At 39.1% G+C, this 21,740-nt stretch overlaps 1 protein-coding gene across 1 annotated transcript in view; it reads left to right on the top strand.

Moving 5' to 3' along the window:
* Papss1 (3'-phosphoadenosine 5'-phosphosulfate synthase 1) overlaps positions 1 to 21,740 on the top strand; it is an 87,132-nt gene that overhangs the window by 21,561 nt on the left and 43,831 nt on the right. Inside the window, exons 4-7 of the mRNA XM_020187041.2 lie at positions 1,315 to 1,453; positions 5,382 to 5,500; positions 16,551 to 16,664; positions 19,251 to 19,362. Of these exons, the coding sequence (XP_020042630.1) occupies positions 1,315 to 1,453; positions 5,382 to 5,500; positions 16,551 to 16,664; positions 19,251 to 19,362 (484 nt within the window). The remainder of the gene's footprint in view (positions 1 to 1,314; positions 1,454 to 5,381; positions 5,501 to 16,550; positions 16,665 to 19,250; positions 19,363 to 21,740) is intronic.

The following is a 21,740-nucleotide window of genomic DNA, read 5'->3' as shown; positions in this document are numbered from 1 at the left end:
GTGAACAGGTCCTGTAGGAAGACATGAAAAGGCAGAGGACTTAGACTATATAAAAGGTGGAGTGGCAGGGAAAATAAGATAGTTATGTAGAGAGAATTTGTATGAGAGTTCACTGAGAACTTTCATGCCTGAAGACTTTCTTTTTAAGACAGGAAGTATGGTCATGGTCAGAGTGGAAGTAGGCGTGGTCTGTCCGAAGGCCCACAAGGAAGGTGGCAGATGCTAAAATGAACTGCATGGGAGAAGGCTAGCAGAGGTTGCACGGACAGGCTTTGAAAGTGTCGGTCCTGCTGCACTGTGACATGTAGAGTGTGAGTGTGGAGCTTGCACTTGAGAGCAGCAAGATGTGCAGCATCCTCAGGGAGAGCTCTGTTAAGACCAGCAAGAAAGAAAGGGTGGCTACAAGAAGAATGTGCTGGAAAGTTTAGACCTGGTGTCGAGGTGGTTACCAGAGACTGGGGGTCAGGGTTGTGAGGTGCCCACTGAAGAGCTGGGCACTAGGAGCTGTGCAGGATAGGGAGGTTTGGCAGTATGAGGGAGGAGACATGGCTGCAGGACTTGCATTTGGCAAGGAAAAATGTTAGGTCAAAATTCTGGATGGACCTCTCATGTGAAGTTGCCTTTATGTTAGCTGAGGCTGAAGGAAACCAGATGCTACCTGCAGTCCAGCCAAACTTTGGCACAAGTTTCTCATAGAATTTAGGTGAAAGTGTAGGGCGTGGTGGCTTTTATCTCTAATTCCGGCTGCTTGGGAGTTGGAGACTGAATGGATAACATTTGGAGGCTGCCGAAGGCAAAGAGTTAGTGAGACCCCACCTTAATAGACCAGGTATCTTAGTGTACCTCTGTTATCCCAGCTAGGCAGGTATCATAGGTAGGAGGATTGGGGTCTGAGGCTGACCCCAGGCAAAAAAACACGAGAGCCTGTCTAAATAAAATTAAAGCAAAAATGGCTGGGGGGTGTGGCTCAAGTAGTAGAGTGCTTGCCTAGTAAGTGCAAGACCCTCAGTTCAATTTAGGTGAAAGTTTTCATGGCACATCATTGTTTTCTTTCCCATAACTCCCCAGGATCCTGGGTTTGTAGAACACTATTTTAAAGTTGTTATGAAGAATGATTGTCAACCTAACACCTTGGACTTATTTCATTTCAGTTTATGATTTTAAAATATAAATTAAAATTTTCCAGATGCATTTTCAGTAACTCAGATGGAAAACAGTTTTTAACTCATCCTTGATGTCAATATTGTACCTTGAATTTGTGTAATCACATTTTATTGTTTCTATGCATGTCTTTTTTTTTTTTTTCTTTTTAAGGATCGCAACAATGCAAGGCAGATTCATGAGGGTGCAAGTTTACCTTTTTTTGAAGTGTTTGTTGATGCTCCTCTGCATGTTTGTGAACAGAGGGATGTCAAAGGACTGTACAAAAAAGCACGAGCAGGAGAAATTAAAGGCAAGTAGGATTTTCTTCCCAGTTTCTCTTTGTTTAGATATTTTATCTTTTCATGTCTGGGACAGCTTCTCTTTTCCAAAGAGATTGGGAGTATTTAAATGACCCTCAGACTGTCCCCTGGAGGAGATAAAGTGGTGTTTCAGGGTGTTCTCTATCAGGCTTAGCCGCAGCATTGTACACTGAGTATTACTGGTTATGTTGGAATTCTCACAAAACAAGAGTTGGGACTTGGAGAGTCAGTGAAACGTTCATGACGTAATTAGGAATCTAGCTTTAAATTGTCATCTGTCACCATCCTTGCTTGGCTTTGTTCCAGTGAAAGTATAGAAAGTCCTAAAGCTATTAGGGAAAATGCCTGAGTTATAATCATCTTGCTAACAAGGGTAATGTCCTATTCTTACTTATATCACGTGCTTGGGATGGTCTTTTATTTATTCTACATAGGATTATTGAATTAACATATAATTGATTCCCTCAAAATACATACCCCTTGCTTTTTAGGTTTTATGGTCTGCTCTTACGGTTTCAACTGTGATGGACATTAGACATGGAAGGAGATATCTAGAATCTATCTCTACTGTTGGCTTGATAGCAGTCATATTACATACCTTACAGACATCCTTTGACATTAGTTCTGTTATTGTTAATGTAAACATGCTGGCCATTAAAAAAGATTAAAGACAGATTTCTCAGTGAACACTGATTAGGGATAAGTGATTCATGCAGGTAACTTTTGTTTGCCTTCCCAGCAGTGGGTATAATATCCTGAGACCATCACAGGAGCTTCTGAGAGCTCTGTGAATTCTAGATTTTGGTATTCAGTTTCTGGCCCTGAGAAGGAAAATGCTTGTTAACCTGGGCTCTTCTATATATGGACCTGGGAATACTTAATTAGATTAGGCAAATTCTTCCTGTGAGGTGATACCTAGTTCTGTGTGCAAGGCTGACATCCAGGCATGCCACTTGGAGGCTGAGGTTTTTGGTGAGAGCCACTGCCTGTCACCCATCAAGCTGGTACTTTTTTTCACTGAAAGAATAATTTGGCAGTGGGAGGAAACCAAGTTACTCCTTTAATTCTATCACTCTCTAAGTGATGGCCAGTTTCCACGTCAGTATTTCATGTTAACATCTGACACAGAAGAGCCAAATGGTGTGCTCAGGATCCTAAGGTCTAAACATTTTACTTATTTTAATTATAGTTATTTTTGTAAGGATGCTTTGGCGAAAGAGGTAGATTTGTTTGCCCAGCTGGAGTGAGCTCCTTGTGAGCAGGGATAGCTTTGAACATTTTAGTATCTTTAAAATTTAGCACAGTCTGTGGCCTAGAGCACGCTATGTGTCACACACACAGTAAAGCTTGTGGGATGGAATGAAAAGGAGGAGGGAAAATGGGCTTTTGTACACATAGCAATGCCTTCTATTAGCAAGGTTATGTATTTGGTGCTACAGATGCAAAGATGAGTAAGACCAAACCCGTCAGGCCTTGAGTCACTAGGGTTTGTTCCCTGTAACTGGAAGTGTTTGTGATAGTCTCCTTTCTTTTTACTTTTACTTTCCCAAGTCTTGGCTACATTCCTCAGAGCAGACATTGATAGTGTTCCTTACATTAATATGTGTGTATAAGTATATTCATACATGTTGGTTTATTTTAGGTTTGCCATGGTGCTAAGTTCCTGATTGTAGAGTTGCTTATTTAATTTTATTGATTTATTTTTATTGAGATAGGATCTTGCTTAGTAGTTGAGGCTGGCTTCAAACTTGTGATCCTCTTGCTTTAGCCTCCTGGGTGCTAGAATTACAAGTGTGTGCCACAATGCCTGGCTCAGGGGTGTTTATTTTTAAGAAAATCATTTGCTTGTCAGAATTGTGCTTAATAGGTCCCAACTAGTGCAGTTTCAGAGCTGTGGTGGGAAACAGGAACAGACAAGATTGTCTGAATTTAGAGAACCTCAGGCTTTTACAGACCTGTATATGATACTTACTAGACAGTAAATCTATCCCTGTGGCAGCGATTCTGATATCGAGATTATTTCATGGTTGTTCAAGTAGTTACTTATTGTCTACTTAAATGTAAGTGTTTCTGCTTACAGTATGCATTTGTCAAAATCACTTGTAGGATTAATTATCTAGGGGGAGAATTCCTGGGTTTCTATAATGCTAAGCCAACTCTTCTAATGTTGGTTTCTAGCTTTGCAACACACTGACATGGTGAAAACTGTGCCAACTGTACCTCAAACTGGCGATTCCAGTGTGTAGCCATGTTTGAAAATCGGAGCTTCACACCTAGTGTTCTCACTAGACTGATTTTTTTCTCCCAGTTAATTTTTTGTGACCCATCACTGAATGCTGTTGAGAATATTGGTAATGCAATATTTTCTTTCAGGACTTAAGTTGACACCTAGAAATAAAATATAAAAAAACAATGAAATAAGTGGGCTAGAGGCTTATAGTATATATTTTTGAACTCTTTTACTAATTGTACTTCTTACCAGTAATGATTTTAAATTCATGTTTACCATTCTGGCTTAACAGTGACATAAGCTTTCCAAGGCAGACAGGCCTTGAGTAATTTGCATTGGCATACGGTTGACCAGGGGTGTCAGACAGGAATAACGTATCTTTAATTCAGCTAGTCCATTCTGGGAAATGTGTATTTGTTCCTTTCTCAGCAATTACATGATTACACATAGCAATAGGGAAAATCTGAGTAGTGATTAATATCTACACTGATCACATTCGATTGTGGAATTGGTTTGGTGGTATAACAGGTTTAACATTCTTACTTACGTTTTTTTTTTTTAAGCTAGTAGTACTATTAATTTGTCCTGCCTCAACAATTGTTATCTGATGACAGAAAAAGCCTTCAGAGCTTCAGTTTGTTCATGGATAATCCTTGCAAATGTACTGGACAGATTGACTTGACATAGTATTAGTTTTGCAGGGAGACAGAAGTAATCTTGTCAAGCTTGGTTGCATGCCCAGGCCTTAGGTCTGGGCCTGTGTTCCTGTGTAGAAGTTGAGAGGCTCTGGATCACCCGGTGCTATTAATTCTTTATTTCCTCACTGACAGTGCAGGCATTTACTTACGGGAGAAAGAAAGTAAAAAGGTGACAAAAGTACAGTTGATGTCATTCTTTATGGATTCCACATTTATGAATCACTTACTTGCTAAAATATATTTGTAACTCTCAAGTGCATACTCCTGGCACTTTTGGGATCACTTATGGACAAGAGCAGAGTGGCAGAAATGAGACTCACTTGATGCACAAGGGTCCAGACAAAGTCAACAAAGTGACATTTGGTCACCTTGTTTCAGTTCTCATACCTTAAACATGCCTTTTTTTCAGTCTATTTAATACCATGCTTTTTATTTTTTTGCCTTTTTGAGTAATTTTGCTGCTTTAAAATGGTTTCATGTTGAATATTTTGTGTAGTATTCCTAAGCACAAGGAAGCTTTGGTATGCTTCAGGGAAAATACATGTGTTAGGCAAGCTTCATACGGATGTGTGTTGTCATGCTGTGGGCTCTGAGTTCAGCACACGTGAATTAGTATGTTCAATATGTCATCTTGAGACAGAAAATACACGTATGGAAGAGTGAGGTGTTTGGTTGACAAAAACATTCTGACTGGAGGCAGGCAGGAACCTAACCTTGTATTTCACTGAGGAGCAGTGATTCAGTGTTCACTCATTTAGTATTTGTGGCAACTTTATTGAACATACCTACGCTGAGTAGTGAGAACTCACTGTATGTGTTTAAAGAAGAACCAAACGTTTTAATTGAAATCTCATCCCAAGAAATAAATGTCAATACCATAACCTCATTGCTGAGAGGGGGCAGCACAAATAGTAACTTGAACATAGACTTGCAGTGAAGAAACAAACCTATTTTAATTTCCACCTCTGTACTATCTGGTATCTTTTAAAGGTTTCACTGGGATTGATTCTGAGTATGAAAAGCCGGAAGCCCCAGAGTTGGTGCTGAAAACAGACTCCTGTGATGTTAATGACTGCGTCCAGCAAGTTGTGGAGCTTCTCCAGGAACGGGTAAGAGCAAAAGGAAAACAGCATTGCATCCATTTTATAACCTTTACCCTCCTAAAAAATGGTAGTGTCACTGTTGAGTAATGTGCATCTTTTAAACTCCTTATAATCTCTGTGGTTTTCCGAGTGTATGTCACTGTGTTAGTGTAGTGGGGTTTTCCGGATATGTACATTATGTCCAAAACTGTGGGTTGTGGAGCTAGCTGAACCTCCTCATGATCTACAAAATCCTATTACCAGTGGCTTCCTCCATCTAATACCTCTCACCGGATATGTTAGACACACAACTTTGTAAAACATTTCCTGCATCTGAATATAAAATCAATGTTAGCCTTTGAAGTTTTCCATTTTACAAATATCTTCCAGGTAGTTAAACTGGGATTTTCCTTCCTAATTTATTTCTCTTATCCAGACATATTCACTGAATAAGTAGAAATAACATGAAATAGTAACTGTGCTGGTCTGATGTTTTGGTTTTTTTTTTTTCACTTTTTTTAGTGCATATTAATTGTACAGTGTGGGAGTTTCATTGTGCTGTTTCCATGCACTCACATAACATAGTTTGATCATTCACCCCTCTGCTGTTTTCTTAGTGTACACTGACATCATCATCTATATGTCAGTGAGACGTTATCTTAGGAGGCCTTACGTGTCATCTCCTGGGTCCAGGCTTCCTGTCTACTGATTTCTAAACACTTGCCTTGCTCTGTCTCTGGCTTCCCTCTCCTGTCCCCAAATCTGCCACAGCTCATTCCTTCCTCGTTCATCATCAACGTCACACTAATTGGAACCCCAGTACTGTTAGTCTCAAACCTAGGCCCGAGGCAATGCAGAGGTTAGTCAGCTGTGTTTCTGCCCTTGAGCGATTTCTATTGTAGGTGATGGAAACAAAAGTAAGAGTGTATAACTCCCAGCAGGTGTGTTAGAGCCATGATTTTGGTATGTCCAGGGCATCCTTGGAGGCATGGGCAATGAGTGTGGAAAGGCTTGCTTTCAGATCGTCCTCCTCTTTTCATTTTAAAAGATACTTTGATGGGCATAGAATTCTGAGTTGATAGGTTTTTCATTCAGTACTTTCAAAATGTTATCCATGGTGCTTTTGTTTGCATCATTTCTAATGAGAAGTTTGATGTCTCTGTTCTCTATAATGGTTCCTTCTCTCTCTCCCATCCAAGTGCTAACCAGGCCCGACCCTGCTTAGCTTCTGAGATCAGATGAGATCAGGCACATTCAGGGTGGTGTGGCCGTAGATCTCTCCCTTTCTCTCTCTCTCTCTTTTTCTTTCTCTCTCTCTGTTCTGTCTATCTCGGTCTCCTCTTTCCTGCCTGCTTCAAGATTTTCTCTTAATCCTTGTTTTTTAGCAGTTTTAGTGTGATGTGTCTAGGCTGTTTTTTATGTTTGGGTCTTTTTTGCTTTTCCACTTTAGAATTCTATGACCTTCTTGGGTTGGTAGTTTGTTCTTTATCACTTTTTGAAAACTCATGACCATTATCTTTTTAAATTATATTATTTTTCATTGGTATGTAGTAATTTATACATTTATAAGCTATAGTGACGTTTCAGTACACGTATACAATATGTAATAATCAGATTGGCCATTATCTCTTTAAATATTTCTTTTACCCTAATCTCTTGTCCTAGGACTCCAGTTACACATATGTTTTTAAACAGCAGAATATTATTCCACAATTTTTAGGTGCTTTGCCTTTTCACTCTTTTTCTGTTAATGTATTAATTTTGGTAATTTGAATTCATTTATTTTGAAGTTTCCTGATTATTCATTGTATCCAATATACTGATACACTTATAGAAGGAATTTTTAAACTCTGATAATCAGTAACAAACAGTTTTGTCATCATTTGACTTTTTTCCCCCTCTAGTGTGCGTCTCTTCAAGCTCTCAATCTACTCATGCATGCTGTCCTCTCTTCCACTAGACCATGTTAGTCACAGTTATTTTAGCAGATGAATCATGGGTGTAGAGAGCTTTCTCATGAGCTCCTGTTTCTCCTGAACCTAACTGGGCTAACTGGGGGCGACTAGAGATACGGAAAGGACAAATGAAAGAAGACAGATACGCAGAAAGCTGGGGCTAGGTTTGCTGGGTGCTCGGATGGGATGCACAAAAGACTTGTTGCTTCTTTTCTCTGATAACTCCTCTTTTACTTCTCTTCTTTTCTCTTATTCTTTAAAACCTTGCTTCTTTTCTATTCTTTTAAGTCTCTTTCCTTAGACTTGCTCTGTCCCATGTTTTCTCTTAGCTTTTCTTTAGCATAACCTCTCTTTGTGTCTTGGCCCTCAGACTTGCAGTGTCCTATGTTCCTTTTAAAGTCTCAGTGCTCAGACTTGCAGACAAACAACAGCAGCCGCGTCTAAAAACCGAATTAACATAAACTTAAAGTCTCAGTCCTTAGACTTGCACTGTCCCATGTTCTCTTTAGCTTTTCTTTAACTTTTCTTTTCTAAAGCTGATGTAGAAAGTTCTCAGTGCAGAAAGCTGCTCTGGTGGAGACACACAGCAGCCAGTGTCAGGGGCAGCCAATTAAAATCCCCGTCAAAAAAACTTCCATCAAAAAACCCCTGTGTCCTCCTTCAGCCAATCTTTATATCCAGTGGTAAACAAGAAGGTGGAGCAACAGTTCTTGGGGAGGGGTGTGACACTGTAACAAGAGAAACATGCTCTTTACCTCTCTGAATGTAAACAACTTAGGAGAAGCAGCTGTGTTGCGTTTTTTTCCTCTCTCTCTCTTCTGCGGCTGGGGCTGTGCCAAACTCAGCCTGTAGATCATTGAGCACAACTGTGCTTATGTCAGGTTCTCATAGGTTTCTCATAATCCACTCCCTACCACATGTATTTTAAAATCTTGTTTAATGGTTTGAACATGTGGATTATTTCTGGATCTGGCTTTGTTGACTGTATTTCACTTGACAGTGGGTGGTTTCCTTGCCTTTTTGGCCTATTTCGTAATTTTTTAAATTAAATGCTGGACATTGTGTCCAGACGTACAGTAGAGATTGAGATAAATAGTGTCTGTGCCATGAGCATATCTTTTTTTTCGGTTATGCTGCTAGTGTAGTAGGTTGAATTTTGTCAGTACTCATCTTCATTGGGTTTCCTTATTCTGTAATTCCTCTTATACACCATGATGAATATCTCCCGTTGAGAGCTGTTCTCCCTTGTGCTTAGTGTGTGACCTGACCTGTTCAAGAGTCATTTTTAGTGTTCCTACTCCAGATTTCAGCACCCCCTGTTATGTCTGCACCATGGGACATTGTCTCTCTGTGGTCCACTCTCCTTAATATTAAACTATGTGATGCTTATGATTTAGTGCTAGCTTGTCATAGGAGTGTGGTGGTGGTTTCTGGCTTCCTGGTCCAGCTTCAGTCTTAGCAGGACCTATGCTCCTGAGTCTTGAGGTGGGTTTTTGCTCAGTATTCCTGACCTTCCTTCCTGGCATAGCACCTAGCCTCTGCCTTGGTCCTGGGAGGATGTAAGAGTAGGTTCTGCTTCTCACACTATTAGCATGTTGAATATCTATGCACTGGATTGTATCCCTGTAGCATCCTGGGCCCAAGAGAGTTTCTCCACCTCCTTCCCTTCTGCAGACCATATTTCCTGTGGTGTTCCCTTAGACCAGTGGACCCTGGGGGAGTTTCCTGCTTTTGTGCATCAGCTTAAGGCTTTTGTGGCTATCAGGGGTCTGGGGAACGGGCAGTATTTTGTGCCTGTGCACCACTGAAGAGTACAGTTGTTATTCTCCACGCCAGCTCCTGACCTTTCTTCTGAGCACTATGGTGAGCCAGCTTGAGTGAATGCAGAGCCCTGTGTCTAAGGCTCTCAGTTATACCTTCTCACACTACTCCACTCTCAACCTTTAAAAGTTTTAGTGTTTTCTTCTTACCTGCTTTGATTCTTCCTATATTTTGCTAAAGAGAAACAGTTCATGTTTTCATCTTTTATTGGTGGTCACTTGTCATTCATGGGAAGCAGTTTAGCTCAAGGGATTTTATGATTTTGTAGGTGATTGGGCTTTTTCACTTGCTGGGTGATGTTTTCTTGTGGAACTTCTGCTTCATTTTCAGTGAATTGTCTATTTTTACTATACTTTTACACTGTTGGTATATGTGTTAGTCAACTTCACATTACTATAACAAAATGCCTGAGATAATCAACTTAAAAAGAATAAAGGTTTATTTTGGCTCTATTTCAGAGGTTTCAGTCCACGTTTGGTTGGTTCTGTTGCTCTTGGGCCTATAGTGAGACAGCACATTGTGGTGGGAGCATGTGGTGGAGTGAAGCTGTTCACCTCATGGACGAGAGAGTAAAGAGAGAAAGAGGAAGGGGCTGAGGCCTCATATCCCTGTCAAGGGCACACCTTCAATGATTAGCTTCCTTCTACTAGGCCTTACCTGCTAAAGGTTCCACCACCCAAATAGTACCTTAAGCTTGGGTCCAAGCCTTTAATACATAGGTCTTTGAAAGACACCTCCAGTTCTGTTTACCTTTTAGTCCATCATGTTATTTTCAACTCATCTTTCTAAAATGTAGTCTGAGTATTTCCTTTTTCACTTATAAAACATTTGTTGATTCTCTTATTGTTTACAGCATTGTGATTTTTGTTCAAGGTTTTTCATAGTTTGGTTCCAAACTGCATATTTTCTTATTTCTTGTCCTGATGTTTTCCACCAAAGTATTTCTTTGTGTCTCTCTCTCCCTATCTTTTTCTCTCCCCCTGTCTTTCTCTCTTTCCATTGCTTGTGTTAATCTGTAGTCCTAATTAATTTCTTCCTCCTAATTTATTGAATCTTAGTTAATGATTTGACTAAGTGCCTTTCCTTTTATACAGATGCTAGTCTGTATTGTGCTTGTTACACAGTGTGCTCATTGGGCAGTTTCATTCAAGGTTTGAAAAACAGGGATAGATAAGAAATTGGTATTTGCTGAGGAAGGACATATATTCAGGGTTTTGTGTTGTTTGTTTATCTGTCTATCTGTTTATCTGCCTGTCTGTACTGGGCTTTGAACTTGGAGCTTCATGCTTACTGGGTTCGGTGCTGTACAGCTTGAGCCAGGCCTCCAGCCTGCTTCGTGTTTTTTAAAAACAGTTTCTTCTGATTGTTAGAATCTTGGCAGTGGCCTTTTTTCCCTAGTTTAGTTTCTATCTACCTCTCACTTGAATCAGTATGGTAGTAACTCAAGTGGTCTTTGTGCTGAGTACTTTCTATATATTGTCTAATTTTATTCTCATGGTAAACCTAGGAAGTATTTCAGAGAGATGAAGAAAGTTGTTCGTGGTATGTTGGATTCTCACTTGAGGCTTTCACAGTCATGTGTATGTACTTCTGGCTTGTACTTTCAGGAGTTTTCTCATTGCACTTTAATTGTAACATAGTTAAATCTATTCCAGAAAGGGATTCTGGTTATATTAATTTAGAAGAGAAAAACTTACTTATGAAAAGTTCCTTGTTTTTATCCTAAAGCTTGGTGATGACAGGGACTTGTGTTTCACAAGTGCCTCCTTAGCATAATTGCTTTCTTTGGTGCCACCCTTCTCTGGTGACAAAGATTTCATTTATATGCCCTCCTAAGTAAATGACTTCACATCCCAAGGAGAAGCACGTGAGTGCTCTCTGTTGTGCTCAGTTCAGTCCTATCTGTAGTAGACACTATTGTAAACACTGGGGATGTGGCCGTGAATTGAGTGGGTTTTTTTTGGCTTTGTGGACTAGTTACTGGAGTTTGAACTCAGGGCCTTCCACTTGCTAGGGAGGCCATGCCTCAAGTTCCCTTTGCATTTTAGGTTATTTTTCAGATAGGGTCTCACTTTTTGTCTGGTCTAGCCTGGGGCCATAATATTCCTCCTTATGCCTCTTCTGTAGCTGGGATTTCAGATAGGCATTACTAGGCCCAGCTTGTTTATTGAGATGGGGTCTTGCTAGCTTTTTCCTGGGCTGGCCTTGCCAAACTGTGATCCTTCTGATCTCTGCCTTCCTAGTAGCTGCTATTACAGGTGTGAGCCACTGTGCCCAGCTTATACCATGAGTTTTTATTTAACAAAAGGGCATAGTATGGCCTGGGACTTCCCAGAGAATGAAGGTGTCTGGCAAATGCTGTGTCCATGGGAATAACAGTGGCAAATGGTGCTCAGCATTACTTTGGAGAGACTTCTAAAATGAATTCTACCTGCAGTTCTGTATTTATTGTCCTTGTTAGAAAGATAAAGTATTTATTTCGCTGTCCAAGAAAAACAAAACATGGTGCACAGTGGGTTTGCTAGGGCAGTGAGTACTTAGATTACATGGGCTACCTGAGTATGATGTCATGGATCGTCTGTTACTTCTCGGTTGTCTCATTTCTCTTTCAGTCTGGCTGTGTCATACAAGTCGGGTAGGTCATGTCATTCATAGAACTGTTTCTCTCAGCATTTGGTCAACACATTTTTTTTTTAACTTTTTTTCAGTAGTGTTCTAGGTTGAACTCGGGGCCTCATGTTTGCTAGGCAGGGCTCCACACTAAGTCATACCTCTGGACCTTTCATTTTCTTCACATGATTCATTTGTCATGTATTTATTCAAGAATATAGATGCTACTAAAAAAAAAAAAAAAAGGATTTTTAATGTAATTCTTCCCCGAACCCTTGCGTGGTCACTAGGTGGCCTGCTAGGACTGCGTTTTCTTTTGCTGTTATGACATAAGGAAGTAGGTTTCTTGCTGCTGTTTTTAATATGAAGTGATATTTTAAATACTGCTTTTTAATCTACCAGGAACTCTAGATTTACTAGTGCTATAAATTATTTAAAGGTTTATCTTTTTAAAAATGGTGGTTTAGTGCTCTAATGGATTTTATGCTACATAAAAAACAGACTTTGTAGCTCATTTAAGGGGTTGGCAGAATGTCATTTGTGTTTATGCTTTGGTTGCATGTAGTTTAGATAACAGAAATTTAATAGTTGCATAAAAATATGAATGAGTCCTAGTGTTCATATCTGTTGAGCAAATTTGGCTCCAGAAAAAAAGTCCAGAAAATACTTAAAAGAACACCTTAAAACTTTAGGACGACTAAAGCAAGAGGACAAGAGTTACTGTTTTCATGTATCAATGTCTCCCAGTTTCTAGGTGAACACAAGTGATTATCTGAAAAAGAATATGGATGTAGCCTATATTAGTTCTTGGACTGTGTTTAGTCAGTCAATCAAAAAAAAATGTTTGGAACCCATGTTACACTTAAAAATTAAATTAATATTTAAAATTTATAGTATTGAAATACTTCTAGACTTCCAGGTTGTGGAAGGCATCCCTCATCAATGGTGGTGTGTGAGTTGTTCACTGGTGCCCTGCTCAGGACTCCTAAGATTAACTCTGAGCCTCCTCTGTTACCCTCAAGTGCTGGACTGGAGCCTCTCAGATAGGAGGTGAGGGATCTGGGTAGGTAAAGACTTTCTCTGGCTTGGCTGTGATCTGTTTTTTGTTTGAAAGGAAATTTGCTGCAGTAAAATGTTTTATATATACAAGACAAAGAACACATTGTTTCTAATAGCCAAGTTTGTCTGTGGAAATCCTAACGAATCCCAAATAAAATGAATAGCTCATGTGGCACTGACTTTACATTCTCTTGTCCAGATATCTTGTCTCACTTTGAGGTGGCTTTGCAAGTTTTGGATGTTTAGTGGTGGTTTTTGAAGCAGATTTGTCTCTAGAGCATGCTGGAAACTGGCTGTGTTTGCATCTTTAAGATTCTTTTTGTATTCTTGTATTTTGTATTTTGTCTGTAGACACAGAATCCACATAGAACTTACTTCCATGAGCAGGTGCTCCATGTTTCCCTGGTTCCATTACGTTTGTGTTAATTCCAGAAATACTCACTTTACCCTTCCAGAAGAGGAAAACAGTAGGAACCCCTTGTACTTTTATTTTGACATTGGTGAGACATCAGAAGAATTTTGTACTTAAGGTATCAGCATGACATTCACTTAAGATATTAAGCTAGATGTGATTCTGAAAAGGGAACTTTATGAAATGCTTATAATGAAAAATATATTTGACTCAAAAGTAAAATACAAAAAAGCTTTGAAATGAAAGTGATTATAGTCCCCATGTTATATATAAAGCAGCACTTGACTAAAAACGCACTCCTGCTGAAGTGCCCTGGGGACTTTAGTTTAATGTCTCAGTTGTCTAATTTGTATTTCAGTCTGGCTGTATAATCTAAGTGGGTTAGGTAACATAGTCATTCATATGAAGACCACATCTGTTGGCATTTGGTCAAAACATCATTAAAAAAAACCCAAAAAACCTTTAAAGCAAGACATTTGTTCATAAAATATCTTTAAAAATAATTTGGGCTCATCGTATAAATATTACCCTTCTCATTTTCAAACTAGTTATCTTGGTGACCCTTAGATTTGCTCACAAGTTATTTGTATGTTTGTGTCAAAACTGATATAGTCAGAAGGAAGCTGTATACATTTTCTGTAGAAACTTCAGTTACTTTACAGTCCTTGCTTGGAGTGTCTCTGGAGGGGCCATGGGGTCAGGTGCCTGCACCCCTCCTGGCTCCTGGCGGAGGGAAATACATAGCTCAGCTGGTGGCCTGCAGCTTTGCAGAGGCTCCTTCACACTGCTGCCATCCTCAGCATTTGCATCTAGGGTGCTGACTTGGGAAACCTGCTGAAACTGAAAAATGTACTGGTGTATACAGCAAAGACCAAAAGATGAGTGGGGTCGGAGGTTTTCTTCCGACCCTCCCAGATTGTTGGCAGATGTCAGCAGAAAGTGTGGGAGAGCAGAGAGTAGGCAACCCCACCACAACATACAAAACTGTCCCAGCCTTACTCTAAGGTGATGGAGGTTCCAAAGTGGCAAAACTTTGTGGAGGGTTGTTCTTATCTTCAGAGTTGAGAGTGAGATTCTTCTGTTTTTTGGAGTCCCTATCTTATATGTTCTGGATGGCATATTCTGGTTTTCAAAGTGCTAAGTGGTCCAAAGCAGTGGAAATGGAGATTCGTTCTCTAGTATTCACAGGGTTTGCAAAACTTGGTTGAACGTTGTTCACTTATCCTCTAGTCCTAACAGAAATGTTGCATGTCTTTACTTTTTGTCTAGAACTTTACCAGCACACTGAAAGATCACATATTGACCCCAAACCCTGGGAATTATAATTGTTGAAATTTATTTTATGAAAGTAAATTATGAATAATATGTGTGACAAAATGTTTCATAACTTAGTTTTCGGGGGGAAACACTGAAGGGTGTTTTTGGAGTTGAATCGAAGTTGCAACACTTTTCAGTTAATTAAATGACCTTGGCTTCCATTTTCTGACTTCATTTCTCATCTGTGAAATGGAAGTAATAATAGTACCTGCTCCAGACTTGATCTGAGAATTCTGTGAGTTAACAGGCCTTCTGCAGAGAGCTGAGAGCATGACATATAACTAGCATACTGTAATTATTTATTGAGTATTTATTGTGTGTTACGTGCTTTGGAAAGCAGTATAGCAGGGATTTGGGGGAAGTTAATAACCTCTCCAGGGCCTCAGTTTCCTCTTTTGTGAAGGAAGGCAGATAGCAATAGGTAGGATTTTGTGAAAATTAAATGAATTAATTCATATGAAACCTTAGAGCAGTGTGTGGTGGTACAAGAACTCAGTTATTGTTAGCCCCCACAGTTCAGATACTTTAAATCTTTTGTTACATACCTGGAGCTTTGTGTGCATTTTTTTTTTTTAAAACAACTGTGGAGGAGATGGTGGTGAAGCTTTTGGTAACCTGCTCAAGGCTATGCTGTCAGAGTTAGAACATGATCTTAGATTCTTAGCTATAGCGTGTCTGTGTCCTCTTTTCTTCACAGCATTAGTGGTAAGAACACCAGAAATAATTCACCCATAGACTTCTGCTACCTTCTTCTTTCTCTTTTTGATTTTGAGGAAGTTGTGTTCCTAAAATTTTGTGATTAATGTAGATATTTAATTTCACATCTTTTTGTGAAACTGCATCATACTCTTCCTCACAAAAGTCCTAATGAATGCCTTCCTTTTTGTGTAATTTCCGATACACTTAGCATTTATTTCCTAGCACGAAAGATTTCAGTTCTTTATTTTGCTGCTGTAATAATGTGTATGCCTGCAGGCATCTTTGTGGGCGTTACACATCCAGGAAGCTGACTGAACATACAGGGCATGTGTGTGTAGTTCAATTAATCCCCATCATGTTGTCCTTCCAGGAAATGTTAATTGTGATTTTTTATATTCTAGTTGAAATGTCATAGTTTACATGCTGTTAAAACTACCATTTGCCCTGCAACGTGCCTACAGGTGAAGAACGGTTGATGGGAAAATAAAAAATGACAATGATGATCATGAAGAGTGATTGCTTTGTTCATTTGCAAATCCTGCTTACTGCTGTTACATAATTTAAAGTAAATGTTTTTTAAAAAATAATTCCTGGAGTTAGAAGGCATAGAATCAATTACCTTAAGCCATTTCTCTGACTAGATTAAAGTTTTCTATATATGGTTTTCCTTTTCAGGTTCACAATTAAAATCAAGTATTACATATAAACAGTGTGTTTACTTGTCACTTCTTTGGCCCCTTGGCAAAAGTCAGCACATGCCTACTTTAGTGTAGATTCATTTAATGTGGGGAAATAATACACTGTATTAGTACACAGTTGTACTTTCTATCAAGAGAAAGTACAGGCAGCTGGAGGCACTATCTTTCTTCTTCATGGTTTTTAATGATCCCATGTAAACCTCAGTAAACACAGTGAGTAGCTTTCAGCTATGAGTGCCTTTGGAGGCTTAATCGCACAAGATCTGGAAGATACATAGAGTCCTGTGCTGCGCTGGGTTTGTGCCTTACACACACACACACATAAACACACACACACACAGACACACAGACACAGTTCTGCTGTCTTCCTTGACAGTGAGCTTTCAAAAGCCTTTTTTAGGATAATTTTGTAATACTATGGAATTCTGATTTTCTTCACTAAGATACCTTCAGAGAAGTCTAAATTGCTGAATCAAGCGTTTAATTGTACTGTTATTGTTATATAGGATATTGTACCTGTGGATGCCTCTTACGAAGTAAAAGAGCTGTACGTGCCAGAAAATAAACTTCATTTGGCTAAAACAGATGCAGAGACATTACCAGCACTGAAAATTAATAAAGTAAGTTCTGTGTTGCTTTTCAAACTAAATGATAGTCTTCTACATAGTCATTAGTTTGATAACTGTATGATTTATTATATTAGTGTTTGAGGCTGGGGTGGAAGTTTGCTTTTGGTCATAATATTTATTTTTAAACGTGCAAAAAAAGATTGTGTGAGGTTTTGAGGCCTATGAGAAAGAATGTGTTCTAAAACATTGAGAAATACTAATCCATAATAATTAAAATGAGCATTTTCCCCCTTCAAAAATGTTTTTTAGTCTCCTTCCCAACATTTGGCTCTCCCTTTCATAATTGAGAACAATTATTATATTAAAAATAGTTCTGCTAAATATCTTAGCTCTAATTCTGTCATTAGGTGACTTTTCCAGTAAAAGGTTGTTGAGTTAAACTAGGCATGATGAGAATGGAAACTATAATTTATTTTCAAAGCTCAGAATTTTAAGTTGTACCATTTGTGTATATTTTAAAAACAGAGAGATTAAGAAATAAGGACGTGGGATAGAAGCTGAATTTCTTAGCCTTTCCAAAAAGAGAGTAAAAATCCAAAACACCCAGAGAAGTGCCAACTCTTAAAATAAGAAGAAAGGAAAACAAAACTTGTTGGACTGGAGAAAGATTCTTCCATGGTTGTCAAATCCTGATGGGAGTTGATGATCTTGATATGCCTGTGTGACTGGGTCTCTGACCAGAATTTAGGACATGTTGGTGAGGGTCAGGAAGGGGGAGGGTTGTAGAGCAGAGCAGCTTCAGAAGCTGGCTGTGGCAGAGGAACCAGAACTCGTCACTGACGGAGTGTGCATGGAATGAACACAGCTACCCTCCCAGAGAGAGAATGAGAGAGAATATGTGAGCATGTGTATGTGAATCCAGGTCTGTCAGACTGTAGAACTCAGACTATTCTATGTGCAAACATTCCTCGGTACAGCAATTCTCAAATATGTCAGTTGGCAGTGCACATCTCCTCATGGGCCATATTTCCAATTTCAGTTGTACTGGAGGTTAAGGAATTTTGCAGGGATACAGACATGTAGCTTTGTCAGATACCATCTAGAATTGGATTCTCACAGAGACTAACAGTAGCCACTGTCAAAGCTTTAGAAAAAGTTAACAAGAAGGAAACTTCAAAATGAAAAACAAAAAATCTCCATAAATATTATTATCTCTGTGAATTGAAATAGGAGAATTCCTTCCTTTCCATTATTTGATTTTTAATGGAATACACTGGCCAACATTACTTTGGGAATAAATAGGAGACTACATTTCATTGCACACCAGTTGGCCAGGCACTTCATCTTTTCTCATTTGACATCTGGCCAGTTAAAAAGAAACAAGTGCATTCAGCTTATGTGAATGGTGTACACCCTTCATCAATTCTTTAATGTTCTCATAGGATGTACTACAAATCTGAAAGTTCAAGAAATGATAGTCTTTGTAAGATGAATAGTATTCTGTCAAGGGTGAGGGACTTTTGGTGTAAATATTTTCATTTAAAAATTCCTTATGTTTAGGACAGTTGTTAATAAAGCATTGTTATCAGGCCTTCACTGTTAGCATTTTAGGGAGTATGATAGCCATACAAAATCTTTGGACCACTGAATCAGAAACTGAGTGCAAGGCAGTCTTCATTTTAACCAGCTTTGTAGAGGCGCCTGATCCATAGTAAAGTTTGAGAGCTGCTGCTTCAGGTGATGCTGTCCTTAGAATATGTGGAGGCCTAATACTATTTAATTTTCTTTGGAGAAGTGCTTATTTTCTTTATTTTTATTATCATATTATTGTTGTATTGTGGGTATATTGTGACATTTACAAAAGTCCTTAGAATATGCTAAGGTTGAATTGACCCCCTCCATCATTCTCCTTAATTTTCTTCCTACATCCCATTCCTGGAATAGTTCAACAGGTCTCATTTTTCCGTTTTCATACATGTATTCACAATATTTCCACCACATTCACCTCCTACACCCTTTCCTTACGTCCTCTCCCCTCCCACTGGTGCCTATACACAGGACCTGCTTTACCTTCCTGTTCTCCATTTTTGAGAAGAGACATTTTTGTTTGTTTAAGATAGCTATATGGGGAGTTTCATTGTGACATTTCCATTTATGTGTACTTATGAATGTATATGTGTGTGTGTGTGTGTGTGTGTTTTAACCCAAATTGGTTCATCCCTTCTATTTTTCTCCTTTCTACCTTAGTCCTCTTCTTATGGTGATTTCAGCACATTTGAAAATTCTATATTCATTCTTGTAGAGAAAGTATATCAGCCATATTCACCTTCTTAACTTCCTTCTTTTACCAAAACTTCCTCTCTCGTTAGTGACCTCCCCTTAGTGTGACCTATTTTTCGTAATACTGCTTTTTTTGTGTTGGACCTATCTTCATATATGAGAGAAAGCGTGTGGCTTTTGGCTTTCTGAACTTGAAGAAATGCATATTTTCCTAGTGCTCTTATTCTTAGATTTGTATAATCTACTCTTAAAATGTTTGTTTCTATTACTTTCAAAATTAAGTCCCTAAAGGTCTGTACTGTTTGGGTTTGAAAATGTATGAAATAGGAATTTTTCTTTGCTGTTTTAATTTCCTAGGTGGATATGCAATGGGTGCAGGTCTTGGCAGAAGGTTGGGCGACCCCCCTAAATGGCTTCATGAGAGAGAGGGAGTACTTGCAGTGCCTCCATTTTGATTGTCTGCTGGATGGTAAGATAGCTTACATTCAATAATACATTGTGCATGAAAGAGACTGTAGTTTCAGGTGTTTATAAAAGGTAGCAGTAACATCTTAATAGAGGTAGCATTTTAAGGCTAAGTCATATTGGTACTGAACACTACCTAAGTGAACTGTGAGATCTTAGTTCCATTTTTCTTTTTCCTCATTGTGATTCATTGCAGAGGAGAAGGTAACCCTGGAGATGAGGGCTGAAAGTGGGCTGTAAAAGCAGGTACCGTTTCCCTTTGTTACATCCACTTGGTCGCTGTAGAAAGCTTCCACACACAGTGCACACTCATACCCAGTGGTGCTATGCCCAAGCCCAGGCTTGAACTTTCTAAAGAGGAATTGTGGAGTCCTAGTTGAGGAATCCTGAAATGCAAGGCTAAATTCATGGTTCTTACTCTTTTCCAAAAACTTTTATTTATTTTTACTTTTTCAGTGCTAGGGATTAAACCCAGAGCCTCACAAGTGTTAGGCAAGGACTGTACCATTAAGCAACACCTCAGCCCCACCACATTTAGATACTACTATATAATTTCTTCAAGCTTTATCAATATAATTTTCATTTTCCCCCCTAAGGATTCCTTGTTGTTTCTTCAATATTCCCTTGGAATAGTAAGTTTTATTTTTCCAGGGGGATATCCTTTTAAATTCTTTCTGTAAAGAATCTTTGGTGGTAAATGTGGCAAGGTATAAATGAACATTGTTTTATTTTTGAGAGAGAATCTTGCTATGTTGCCCATACTGGCCATGAACCTGCTGTGTTGCTTAGGATGGGATCACACTCACACTCCTCTAACTTCAGCCTCCAGTACCTGGGATTATGGATGCTTAGTACCATGCCCTGTTCTTTAAAATGTTTTAAAAAATTGCCAAAGTAATTGATGTCTAGTACATTAGCATTACAGCCTTGAACTTTATGGGTGTGCCACTGATAAGTATTCTTAAGTGCACATAAAAAAGTATTTTTGAATGTCACAGAGCTCTACCAAGTTCTCTATAGTCTGATTTCCTTAAACTGAAATAGATGTTCAAAAATGTAATTCCAAGTCATTCTTCTTGTGTTAGTTGTCTTTCAATTACTGTGACAAAGTATCTCAGATAAACCACTTAAAGAAGGAAAGATATATTTTGATTCTGGCTTTTAGAGATTTCAGACCATGGTCAGCTGGCTGCATTGCTTTCAAGCCTGTGTGGCAAGGCAGAAACATGGGGGAAGGGCATGGCAGAGGAAAGCTCATGACAGCCAGGAAGCAGAAAGTGAAATAAATGAAGGCTCATAAGAGGAGACAGGCCCTCAAAGAGGAGACACTCCCTGCAGTGTCTCACTTCTTCCAAGTAGGCCCCACCTTTGAATAGCTCATACAGCCTTGAATTTATCACTGGATTTTTCCCATCGATGAGGTTATTGCGCTGATGATCCAGTCACATGTCAGTCTCACCAGCAGCCAGCAGTCAAGCTGGCAACACATTGAGCCTTTTGGGGGGACACTTCATATCCAAGCCATAACACTCAAGAAACTTTATTATAAGAATATAAAGACTAAAAATTGCACTTTGATTTTCTTCCTTGGAATTGATGGTAGTCTTTGTGGACGAACTGTTTAGTAGTGACTCAGTCTTGGAGTTTGGTGCAAATCTGCCTGTTCATTTTCTGTTTTAAACTGTATCTAGTGTTTGTAATCTCAAAAGTGGCCAGGCATTTATCATTGATAGTGTTGATACCTTTTGTCCAAAGAAGGCGTGCCATGACTCCCTCAAAGATACAGCTGCTTCAGTATGTAAATCCAAATATGAATTGAAGAGGATGTTTTACTTTTCTTTTTTTTTTGGTGGAGGGCATGTGGCATTTGAACTCAGGACCTTGTGCTGCTAGCCAAACACTATACCACTTGAGCCACCCCTTTAGCTCCTTTTGGTTTTCTGTTATTTTGCAAATGGACTCCTGTACTTTTTGCCAGGGCTGGCCTTAGAACAGATCCTCCTATCTCCAGCTCCCAAGTAGCTAGGATTATAGGCATGAGCTACCACACCTGACTTTTTTTTTTTGAGGCAGGCCGTGTCTCAGTATTAGCCCAGGCTGGCCGTGAGCTCATGGTCTTCCTATCTCTGCCTCCATAGTAGTGGGTTATGGTGCACACCACCACGCCTTGTGCACCTGCATTTTACTTTTCTAATTTGTACGTGATGAGTTGATTAAAAAGCAAAAACTTTTGTAGCTTGAAGGTTGGGAACTAAGGCTATGCTTTTGGTTTTGGTTTAAGTGGAACCACTGATGCTGTCTTTGTTTCTTGGTCAATGGTAGCTGATGTTGGTTTGATTCTCACTGTATTTAAAACGAAAACAACAAAAAAAAACCTTTTGA

Source organism: Castor canadensis, chromosome 9 (genome assembly GCF_047511655.1).
Source record: "Castor canadensis chromosome 9, mCasCan1.hap1v2, whole genome shotgun sequence".
Lineage (NCBI taxonomy): Eukaryota > Metazoa > Chordata > Mammalia > Rodentia > Castoridae > Castor > Castor canadensis.
Note: the sequence above shows the minus strand (reverse complement) of the source record. Positions and strands in the feature narration are given on the sequence as shown.